This window comes from Dipodomys ordii, unplaced genomic scaffold, assembly GCF_000151885.1.
Source record: "Dipodomys ordii isolate 6190 unplaced genomic scaffold, Dord_2.0 Scaffold1000000019, whole genome shotgun sequence".
NCBI lineage: Eukaryota > Metazoa > Chordata > Mammalia > Rodentia > Heteromyidae > Dipodomys > Dipodomys ordii.
The window spans coordinates 155,405-168,148 of NW_012283636.1; the positions used below are offsets into that span (position 1 = coordinate 155,405).

Sequence of the window (12,744 nt, forward strand, 5' to 3'; positions counted from 1 at the left end):
TTAGAGATAAGAGGCTTGAGCAAATGCTTCCTGCCTGGTTGTTTGCAGGTTAGTTGGGAAATAGAGTCTGAGGGATTTTTCAGCCTGGGCTGGCTTTGAACTGCAATCTTTGCCACAAAAAACTTTTGTTATTTCCAACTAAAGCAACAAGGAGATCAAATAGAATAAGTAGAGCATACCTGGTCCTTATCAAGAATTGACCAAATATTCTGCAATGAAAAAACTCATTAGATGAGAGAATCTTAGGACAGATATGCCCAATATTTTAGAATCATTTTGTCACTACTAGAACACAACACACAAAAAAAGGCAAAACACAAAACCTAAATTTTTGACAACATTGTTTAGACATCTTTGCTAACAAAGCACATCAGATGGTGGGGCCTCAGTTACCAGGGTCTGTGAAAAGAGCAACTTGTTAGCAAGGCACATTAGAATAGATGGATGGAGGAATAGTAAGCTTGGTGGAATGGTAAGGATTGGATGGGGCCAAACCCTTAACCCACCATGTGGCCAACATGGCGAACTCAAGATGGCAAATTTCTGAAAAAAATGCAAAGAAAGTCTAAACAAAAAAATCAAGCCTAGTTTGGCAAGCCTTTCAGAGGGAACCTAGAGGGCATCCCCGGGACCCAGCCCATATCGCATTCTTCAGGACACAATCCAAAAAGTTGTAGGAAATTAAGAGAGAGATATAGAAATTGCACATGAATAGCAGAGAGCATAGAGAGCCTGAAAGTAAACAAACTTCTGACCATGTGTCATTGCAGAGGAACAAATTGTCTAAATCTGAGAATAGCATTAAAACATTAGGTGCTCTGGCTATCCAGAGAGCGCAGGAGGCATTTCAGAGGGGTTTCATGGCTCGGTAATGACTCACAGCACCCCAGTAAATGTGTAGGAGAGTCAGTGTGGTGAATGAAGGAGAGCTGACCAGGCAGAAGCAGCATCCCGACTTCTCCCAGAGCCCTCTAAAGAGAAATGGCCAAGCCCCCAAACCTAGCATCCTCAGCTTTGTAGGTGACCAGCCTTTCGGCTAAAGGCCAGAGGAGCTCTCTGTCATGGCGCCATATCTGCACAGAGATTGAGCAACAGAGAGCCATAGAGAGTAGTGTCACTCACCAGACTGGAGAAGTGATGTGGATGTGGATGTGAAGGCCAGCAATGGTATTGGTTAAAAGTCTCAAGACAGTTTGGTTCACAGAAAAGTGGTGGTTGGGAAATTCTAACATTTCCAACTTAAAAACCCCATCTGAATCATGGCACCATACGTAAGGTATATTAAATAGGTAATATTTAATATTAGCTACCTAATGAAGAGAACACCACATGCTATTCAGGCAGGAAAAGGTGTTTGTTTACCGAACTGCTGCCCCTACTATAGATGATAGAGAAGCATGGCTGAGAAGCAAAGGGGGGAATAGAAATTTGTATTTCTGTAGAAATTCATCCCTCTCTGCTAGGTTTTCCTTCCTTTGTGAGTAGAGTCTGGAATTACTTCTTTATGATTGTTTGGATGTCTTGGATGTCTGTTGTAATTTTCCTGTGATATCTCTGATATTATTGATTTGGGTCTCCACTCTTATTTTGTTAGTTACTCTTGCCAGTGGTCCCTCAGTTTTATTGACTTTTTTTAAAAAAACAACTTTTTATTTTATTATCTTATTTATAATTTTCTTAGTCTCTACCTCATTAATTTCAGCACTTATTTCGGTTAGCTTTTCTATCTAGCAACTTTAGGTTCAAATTTTTCTTGTATCTCTAGCAGTTTTAGTTGCATCATAAGATTGTTTACTTGGTCTTGGTTTTCTTTTTTCTTTTTTTTTTTTTTTGGAGCGGGGGTCCGGTCATGGGGCCTGAACTCTGGGCCTGGGTGCTGTCCCTCAGCTCTTCAGCTCAAGGCTACCACTCTACCACTTGAACCACAGCGCTACTTTACAAGGCAAGTGTTCTACCACTGAGCCACTTTCCCAGTCCGGTCTTTGTTTTCTTGATGTGTGCACTGAGAGCAATAAATTTGCTCCTCAGGACTGCTTTGCTTTGTCCCATAGATTTCGTTGTGATGCTTCCTCATTCTCATTGAATTGTAGGATGTTTTTAATTTCTTCTTTAATTTCTTCTGTGACCCATGTATTGTTCAACTGAGTTCTGTTTAATTTCCATGTGTTTAAGTTTTTTTCTACTTTATGACTTATTATTGAGAACTAGTTTGATTCCACTGTGGTCAGATAGAATACAGGGTATTATGTCAATTCTCTTGTATTTGCTTAAATTCCTTGTATGAACTAAGAAATGATCTATTTTAGAAAAAATTAGGTGGTTGGCAAGAATAAGACCTTGCTGGTGTGAATGCCTATAATTCTAACTACTCAGGAGGCTCAGATCTGTGTATTCAGGTTCAAAGCCAGTTCAGGCAGGAAAGTTCATGAGGATTTTCTGGGGTTGTTCAGCACCACACCCTGCCTCAAGTCTGGGGTTGTTCACCCCCTTTGCCACCATGGGCTGGGCTAGGCTGCTTATGTAAACCAGTATGGAGAAGCGCTGCACCCACTACGGGTCTGGAGTTGTTCACTGCTGCTGTCGATGCTGCTGCTGCTGCCACAGCTGTTGCCACTGCCCCAGCTGTTGCCACTGCCCTAGGATCATCTGGCCCACTTATGCAAGCCAGGCACCCCACCATGAGTCAGGTGTTAACCACTGCTGCTGCCTCAGACTAGGCTGGGCTCCTTATGTAGGCCAGAATGGAGAGGCACAAACCGTCACCCATCTGGAGTTGTTCACTGCAGCTGTCCCCGCCCCATTCACTGCTGCCGCTGGTCTGGGTTGCTCCTGTGGGCTAGTGCCAAGAGGCATTGTGCCTGGAGTCTGGGTGGTTTGCCACCACTGCCAGCTGTCGCTGCTTCTCCAGGTTAGGTTAGGCTCTTTAAAACAGCAGGACAGAGGTGCCACGCTGCCAGTCTAGGGTCGTTTGCCACTGCTGACAGCTGCGGCTGCTCCTGACTGGATTGGGCTGCTTGTACCAGCCAGGAAGAGGTGCCATGCTAGGGAGGGTGAGACAAGTTTTTGTGCTGGCTCTGCCTTCTGAGATTTCTGCTTGCATTCTCTCGGTTGGCACCACCTCTTGGGAGTCTTCTGAGAGCCTTGGGATGCTTGTGAGTGTGTGGTCCACAGACGGTCCAGAGCCTGGCCACTTAAGCAGCCTGGCATGAAACCCCATCAACAAGGGGTGGGGGAAGGGTCTTCCTACTTTACTGTCTGTGTAGGTTTTCCCTTTTCTTTTTTCACTTCCTGTATCTCTCTGAGTAATTGCCTTTTTTGTGGGTCACTTGGAGAAACAGAGCATTGAAATACAAACTCTGTATTTGGTTGGAGAGAGCTGAGGTATTTCCCTGCTGTTCCATCACCATCTTGGCCCCTCCCCTTCAGGTGGAGTTTTTCTTTGGTGGCCAGTGGACCTTGATTACCAAAGGATAGGTACATAAAAGAATATGTTGTAATGCCTGCAGACTGTTGTTAGACATTTCTGTTAATATAACCTTCACAAGTTTAGAAACCAAAGGGGGTGGTCTACACTAAAGTATTTCAAAGGGATTAAATCCTTTAACATAGAGGCTACATCTTTCTTGAAGGAAAGCAAAGTGGAGGAGGCATACCTAGCCATGGCCAGTATCTGTATTTAATTAATTTTCCTTTAAGGTCATTTTCATTCTTTCTAGTGCCTTGAACTCTAAGGTTTATAAATGGATTGCAACTTCCAATTTATTCCTAGGGTGTTAGTTAATAATTGAGAACTTGGACCATGAATGCAGGACCATCTTTGGACCCCAAAGCTAAGGGTAAGTCAAATCAAGGAATTATTACACACCTCAGCTCAGCTTGAAAAAGTGTCAACAATTACTAACAGATACCAATTCTCATACTTTCCAGGCTTTACCTCTGTGGAGTCCACTTTCCCAAATTCACGATCTGAGGTTCTTCATATATTAATTATTTCCATAGATTCCAGCTTTTCAGCATTTACCTGTTGGAAATTACCTACACGCATTACAAAGAATTGTCAGGCTGAGGCCCCACTGTTTTTCAGAAGTTTTAGGCAGTGGCCTCGCTCAATTTACCTGGGTGCAAATATCTATATATAAACTGAAAGAAAGCTTGAGCCTGTATGCTATTTTCACAAGTTCAGTATCAACATTTGCACACTTATTACCACTGTTTTTGCTTCTTCCTTTAATCTTAATGACTAGTAGCTCTAGAGAACCAACTGGTTTTAGAGTGGTCTCCCAAACTACCTAATCAGCTCAGATGTTTCCCTGTATCTTAGGGTCTCTAGTTTCTTTACTTCCTGTATAGTACTCTGAACCTTGGAGACTTCTCCCATTCTATTCACCTTTTCTCTCAAACTTGCTTTCAGGATCCCACTCTCTTTCTCAATGTGCTCCTTAACCTTCAAGTGTTTTGGCAGGGTCACAGGAGAGTTCCTTTGACTGGCCAACTGCTGCTCCTTCTCACAACACCTTTGCTTGCTCTTCAGCTCCTCCTTTAAGTTCACAAAGGTGCTATTGAGACGTATTTTTTCCCACCTTCACCTGTTCCATTGGGACATGAAGCTTCTGCATTACATTTAAGGTGAAGATCTCAGCAGTCTTTTTGGCTTTTTATTCTAATAGTTTCTCTTTCTAGTTTTCCACTTTAGTGTATTTTTGTGACAGATCTTCCAACTTTTTGTTTAGCTCTTCTGTTTTTGTTCCTTATGGTCTTTCCCTTTCCCTGGCATTCTCTGTCAGACCATGTGGTCCTTTAACTCTTTCTGAATAGTAGCAATCTCTTGAGCTTGATATTTTCCTGTTCACTTTTCTTGGCCTCATCTATTACACAGCACTTCCCTGTCTTCTCTGCTAACTCCCCTTTCCTTCTTTCTCTGTTGTTTTGAATTTCTGGTGACACTCTTCAAAGCTTATAATCGACATGTACTTCAGCCTAATACATTCTTATATCAGGTCCAGCTCCTTTTCCATGGCGATGATTTCCTTTTATTTATTTATTTAATTTTATTTTTGTGAACATACTGTACAGAGGGGTTACAATTTCATGGGTGAGATAATGAGTACATTTCTTATCAAGCATTGCAGCCTCCTCCTTTGTTTGCCCTTCCCAGCATCCCCCTGCCTCCCACCCAATCCTCCCCCCCATGATGATTTCTTAATGCAGCATCAGGATCTCTTCTTGGCCTCACTTGTAGTTAGCAAGGATGGCAGCATTGCTGTCCTGTGCTTCTGTTTGCCTCTGACCTGTGGTCCTGTAATTTGCCTCATGCTCACCCAGGTTAATGTACTTGAATTTCATTTGATTTTGAGTGTTTTCTAGGTTCCTTTTGAGGATTTTCTTCTCATTTTTGACCCTCACAAGTTCCTAATTTATATATTCCAATCTTTTCTTCACGTCAAATAATTCTCTGTTTTCTACAATGTGCTCTTCTTTTTTTTTAACTTTTATTTTATTTGTGAACATGCTGTACAGAGGAGTTACAATTACATGGGCAGGATAATGCATACATTTCTTACCAAGCATTGCAGCCTCCTCCTTTGTTTACCCTTCACATCCCTTCCCAGCCTCCCCCATCCCCCCCACTCCCAATCCTTCTCCTTCCCCCTTCTTCCCCCCCCTCCTGCACCGACGTTGTAAAGCTCGTTTTGGACATGACAACTTGTACTTCTCATTGTTGCAACAGGTCCACCTGTATCCTTAAACAACTGGTTTTTCCCCATCTCCTCCAGTGCTCTTCTATGTGCTTTTAATCTCTTGGTGGGTTTTGACTGGCACATAGTAGAGACTCAGTCTTTTATAAGATTATGTTTTGACATAGAAGGGTGTGAATATTTTCTTTGCCACATTTCTTAAGTTCAGAAGGCTGCTTTTTAAATTGAACATAGTTGGAATTCAGAGCCCCAAGCTCTTTTGCATGTTTATCCAGAGATATGAACACATTTTCCATTTGGTTAATGTGATTAATTAACCTGTCATTTTCTATCTTTCTCCTCCTTGGACATTCCTTTTCCCAATGTCCATTTTGTTTGCAATAAGCACACTGATGTAGTCCTAGTGGTTCCCTATTGCCATTTGCAAACGAATTGTACTGTCTTTGCCAAGGGTTTCTTGATCCCTATTCTGGTGCTCCTACCAAAACTCAAACCATCTTCTTAGACTCTTTTTCCAGGGTATCTCTGTTAACAAACACCCTCTGGGCAACTACTTCCAAATTAGAATAAACTTTTCCCTCAAAACCTTCTGACTTTTGAAGCTTTCTTCTAATATCTGGGGCTGTCTGGGTAACAAAGGCATATTTAGGGCTCTTTCATTCTCCATGGCTTCAAGATCTATAGGCCTATAGGTCCTATAGGCTTTTGAGAGAAGTTTCAGAAAAGCATTAGGGTACTCACTGGGGAACTGTACCATCTCACTCACCTTAGATTGATGGGATTTGGCTTTTTAGCCACTGCAGTATCCCTGCTAACAGAACCTGGCAATAGGTAAGCACCTCCATACCTGGATTGCTCTTAGTCTCAGCTTGGGTAAGTCTGTGGAAAGACTTGCTTGTTCAATAGTAGGGCTACTCTCTGGTCCAAGGACCACCTTCAAGGCACCAAGCAAGATTCATTCCTTTATCTACCCGGTGTAAAGTACCTGCCAAATTTGCTGACATTCATCCTAGATGTGCTTGTGTGTGAAAATTAGTCTCTAATGAAGTAATGAGCCCCTTTTTTCTGAAAAGGATGGATTTTGCTGTTTCCAGTAATACAGGTCACTAGTTGTAAAGGGTACATATATTAGAAATGGGGCTAGCCCACCATATCCTCCATGTTCCTGTCTCAAAGGTAATAAGGGTAACATACCACATTGTACCACCTCAGACTGGTACAAGTAACCACTTTTGGTATGGGAGGACTTAACATTAGAGGTGCTGATGGCAAAGAATAGGAGTGAGAGTACATCAGTGCATCTTCCTCTGAGGGATTCTGTAAATCTGGAGAAGAATATTTTTTTGGATATGACACCTTTAGGCCTTGCTCTCTCATCTTGAGAAAATGAGTAAACAGAGGTGCATACAGGACACAGAACTATCAGCACACACACAGACCAGTAGCCACAGACAACCGACATTCCCCACACCTCTCAATGCTGACCTCTACAGGAAGTCCTTGATGACAGATAGAATGTCCCAGATTATCTCTTGAGGAGGCCACAGATCATCTTTGGAGGATGTCACATATGTCGTTCCTAGGAAGCCCTAAAAGACCTCTCATGGAGGTTTCAAATGGCTTCCCAAGGAAGTGTTAAATGACCTCCAAAGGAGGTCCCCAATGTCCTCTCAATGTGGCTGCGATTACCTCTCGAGTAGCTCCCAGATGGCCACTCACAGAGGCCATATATGAACTCCAGAGGAGGTTCCAGATAACCCTCTTGAGAAAGCCATAGATTATGTCCAGAGAAGGTCCTATATGGCTTCTCAAGAAGTCCCAGATGATGTCCAAAGATGGTCATAAATTTCTCATCAAGCTAACCCGAGATGACCACCCAAAGAAGCTCCAGATGACCTCAGGAGGTGGTCCTAGATTGCCTCTTAAGGAAACCCCAATGACTACTTTTGTAGAGGTCTCGGTGGCCTCCTGAAGAAGCCCCAGATGACCTCTGGAGAAAGTCCAAGATGGCCCCTAGAGAAGGCCCCAGATGACCTCCAGAGTAGGTTTCAGATGGCTTCTTAAGGAAGTCACAGATGTACTCTTGATGAGGTTCCAGATGGTTTCCCTTGGAAGCTCTACATTATCTCTCAAGGATGTTCCAGATGGCTTCCAAGGAAGCCCTACACGGCCTCTCAAAGTGTTCCCAGATGGCTTCCCATGGAAGCCACACTTGACCTCTAGAGGGGGTCCTTAAAACAGGCTGGCAAGCTTGCTCAGATGTATCCTTAGAGGTACCTAAATGACTTTTGTCCATGTTGGTCCTCTGGAGACAAACACTCAAGGTAGACTCTCAACCCTGAGTGCTGACACACTTGCCTATGGGGATTTTTCTCTGGGGCCAAGGCCTGATGCCATCCAAATGGATTATGTCAATGGGGGTCTCCAAAAATTAGGACCTCTATAGTTCAAGAGAATCCATCGAGGGAGGCTGGGAAGGGATGGGAAGGGTAAACAAAGGAGGAGGCTGCAATGCTTGGTAAGAAATGTACGCATTATCCTGCCCATGCAATTGTAACCCCTCTGTACAGTTTGTTCACAAATAAAATTAAATTAAATTAAAAAAAAAGAGAATCCATCGAGACACAGTTAATATAATAAATGTTCTCCAAACCATCAACCCCCAAAATTATGATATTGAAAGCTCCAAATATCAAAGGGCAAGCCTTTTTTCCCCTTCCCTTTGTCTCTCCTTCACAGTCCTATTCTTCCTTTGAGGTCTTTCCCTTTTTCTCTTCTACCAGTTCTTTCTTCTCTTAAGGCCTCTCCACTCTCCACAGGCCTGAACTGCTTTGCCTGGGCCGTCAGTTGCCATCCTTCACCTCCTGCTCTCCTTCAACATCCTCTCCTCCCAGGGTTTCCCTTTCTGTTATCATACCACTTTTTTCCTTCCAGGACTTTTCCCTTTTTCTCTCCCCTTCTATTGCTCTGAACAAGCAGCCTATATAAAGTCTGTACCCCTTCTCCAATCCAACTGCCTAACAGTTTTCAACTGTCACATCCCAAACTGCCCACAGCCCAATCACTTCTTAACAGCTCAACATGCGGAGATTAATGCACCAGCCCCACCCACAGAATGCCCCAACTTCTTTGGTGGCATACTTTGTCCTCTCCAGCTTGCCAGGAGATGGGGCCACGCTGATTATCAGACCCTATATATTATTGGGACCCTGCTGATTATTACAGTATCTTCCTTGTGAACTGGTAGCAATTGAAATTGGAAATTCCAATTTGATATTACAAACTCGTTGTGACATCACAAACCCATTTTGACATCATCAACACCACGACATCACAAAGCCATGGAGACAACATTGTCATTGTTACATCATGATTCCATTGTGACATCTCAAATCTATTATGACCTCTTAGCTCCTTTGAAAAATCATTTGCCCTTTTCAACATCACAGTCCTTTGTGTATCCATATCCTTGTTGTTAAGTAATGACAATTGAGATCAGACATGCCACTATAACATCAAAAAATGTTTGTGACATCCTTAACAGTGTGACATCACTTTTTCATTATGGAAACATAATCTCATTGTAACACCACCAAACTCAATGATATATTGCATTATGACAAAAATTCTCATTGTAACATCATAGACACATTGTGAATGCCTATTCTGTGATTTCATTGTATTTCAAATGTGGTATGAGAGTTGATATGAGAAACGCACTTTTGTGCCTACATAACCATTTTGACATCATAATCACTTTGTGACATCACAGTGCCACGAACCTCTCCTCTCCTCATAACTTTTGTGACATGCTGACATTGTGATATCTTAGACCTTTTTGCCCTCATAGTTTGTTTTCAACCTCATATTTCATGTATGACATGAGATACCAGAAATCCACTGTGACATAATGACCATTGTGATATCACACTGATGTCATGATCATCGTGTCATATTATGACTTCACAAAAAGTTTTGATGTCACAGTTAGTTGCTGATGCCATGCAGATAAGGGGTAACCATAGGTCTATGATGTCATAATTGGTTGGTGATATCCAAATGGTATAAAAGATCCCATTTGTTATGAAATCACAGAGAATAAGAGTTCACAAACAGACTGTGGTATCTCCAAAGGCAGGTGTTGTCACAAATGTGGTGAAGTCCTAAGAGGCTTATGATGTCACAGTGTGACACAATGTTCATGGTGTCTGTCAGTATGATGTCATAATGATCATGATGTCATAGTGGATTTCTGATGTCACATATCATAACTGAAATATTATAAGGTTGAAAGCAGATTACAAGCTTATGAAGGGCCTAAGATATCACAATTGCAGCACATCTCAAGACTTATGAGGACAGGGCAGGTTTGTGATGCCACTGTGTGGTAGTGATATGACCATGGCACTGTGATGTCACAAAGTGATTATGATGTCATATATTTATGAGATCACAATGGTTTTCTGATATCAACCCACATGCCACATTTGAAATAGAATGAAATAAGAGAATAGACATTTATAATGTTTCTATGACATCACAATGACAATATAATGTCATAATGCTATGAGGACATTGTAAATTGGTGATGTTGCAAGGATGTAATGATGTCATAATGAATATGTGGTGATGGGGTCACAAAGGGTTTGTGATGTTACAATGGCATATATGAATTCAATTGTCATGTGTTCACAGTGAGGATATGGGTACACATATGGACTGTGATGTCACAAATGCCATGTCTGTTTTCAAAAGTACTTAGGGGTCATGATAGCTTTCTGATACACAGTTGTAATGATGTCACCATGGGTTTTTGGTGTCATGATGATTTTGTAATATCTCAAACACATGTCCAATTTCAATTCTTAGTATTTCACAATGTGCATAATGTTCCCAGAAGGAGCTTGAAGTCCTAATGGACATGAATTTTTTAAAATGTTATGAGGTCATATTAGGTTTGTGAATACACAATGGGACAATGATATCACCATGGCAATATCAACTCACTACATCATGTCAAAATATTCTTTTGGTGTCACAATTCATTGATGATGCCACATTGGTGATGAAGTCACAAAATATTGGTGATGTCATAATGTGTTGGGCATGTCACAATGACAAGATGGTTCTCAATTGTCTTTAATTTACAATGAGTATATGAGTTCACAAAGGTACTGCAGCTTCTCCAAAAGTATGTGTTGTCACAACTATATTGAAATCCTAAAAGGTTTGTGATGTCAGAATTTGGCACAATGGTTATGACATCTGGCAGTGTGCTGTCACCATGTTCATGATGTCACTGGGAAGTTGTGATATCAAATGTCATATGTGAAATCTAACAAGGTCGACAGCAGATTATGAGAACAAAAAGGCCTAAGGTATCAGAATTGCAGCATGTCACAAAAGTTATGATGACAGGATAGGCTTCTGATGTCACGGTGGTTTAGTGATATCACAATGGCAACGTGATGTACAAAGGGATTGTGATGTCACAATGGTTATGAGTTCACGATTTGTTTATGATGTCAACCTACAGACCACATTTGAAATAGTATGAAATCAGAAAAGGCATTCATACTGTGTCTATGATGGCACAATGAAAATGTGAAGTTCTAATTCTATCATATCATTTTAGATTTGTGATTTCACAATGAGCAGATGGTGTCACAATTTCAATGTGATGTCACAATTGTGATGATCTCACAAACTTTTTGATGTTAAAATGTCATGTATGATTCTCAATTGTTAATATTTCACAGTGTGGATTTGGGTACACAAAGGGACTGTGATGTCACAAAGCTATGTATTTTTTCAAAGGTTATAAGAGGTCATAATAGATTTGGGATGTCACAATGTGATCCTGGAGTTAAAACAGCAGTGTGATTTGACAATGGGTTTGTGATGTCACAATGGTGATGAGGTCACAATGGGTTAGTTATGTCATGAGTTTGTAACATCACAATTATATCCAATTTCAATTTCAATTATATCCAATTTCAATTGATCCTAGTTCACCATGAGGACACTGCAATAACCAGCAGTGCCCCTACAATTGACGGGAACAGATAGTCATCATGGCCTCCTGGTCTGGACCACTGGAGAGGAGAGTGCATGCCACTGGAGGGGAAAGGACATGCTGCTGAAAGAGATAGGATGTCAAGCCCCACATGGTGAGCTTCAAAGAAGTGATTGGGCATGGACATTTGGAAAGTTATGATTGAAAAATCTTATGCAGGAAATATATTCCAGTGGGGAATGGTACAGCCTATATATAGGCTGCATGTTCAGAGCAACAGAAGGGGAAAGAAAAAGGGGAAAGTCCTGGAAGGAAAGAAGTGATGAGACTGCAGGAGGGTAAAGACCTGGGAGGAGAGGAAATTGAGGGAAAGCAGGTGGTGAAGGACAGCAACTGGCCACCTGGACAGGGCAGGGAAGGTCTGTCAAGAATAGAGCAGCCTGAAGAGAGGAAAGGAATGGTTGAAGGAAAAAAATGAAAAGACCTGAAAGGTAGGACAGGTCTAGAGAGAAGGAGGATGAAGAGAAAGGAAAAAGCCTTGTCCTTTGAAATGTAGAGCTTTGGAGTTCATTATGTTGGGGGCTGGTTGTTTGCAGACCAGTTAACAAATGGCTGGGTTGGTCTGGGGAGGTCTGAGGATTCATGGTTGAGGCTGCATTTAGCTCTGGGCATCCAGCCCAGGTCAAGGTTGTCGCTTATTACAAAATTTATAAAGACAAGACAGGTTTGTGATGTTACATTGCATTAATAATATCACAATGTCAATATGAGTAAACAAAGGGATTGTAATGTCACATTGGTGATGTGGTCACAATAGGTTTCTGAAATCAACCTATATGCCATATTTGAGATAGAATGAAATCATAGAATAGGCAATCACATTGTCTCTATGACCTCACAATGAAAATGTGATGTCATGATGCTATGATGTCATTGTCATTTTGGGATGTCACAATGGGCTGTTCGTATCATAACAACATGATATCACTAGAGATGATGTCACAAAGCATTTGTAATGGTACAATGGCATGC

The 12,744-nt window shown here is 41.6% G+C and overlaps 1 protein-coding gene across 1 annotated transcript in view; it reads right to left on the bottom strand.

Moving 5' to 3' along the window:
* Positions 1 to 2,516: 2,516 nt before the first annotated feature.
* LOC106002679 overlaps positions 2,517 to 12,744 on the bottom strand; it is an 80,651-nt gene continuing 70,423 nt past the window's right edge. Inside the window, exons 9-10 of the mRNA XM_013037522.1 lie at positions 4,388 to 4,556; positions 2,517 to 2,636 (exon numbers count right to left, since the gene is read on the bottom strand). Coding sequence (XP_012892976.1) covers positions 2,517 to 2,636; positions 4,388 to 4,556 — 289 coding nt within the window. The remainder of the gene's footprint in view (positions 2,637 to 4,387; positions 4,557 to 12,744) is intronic.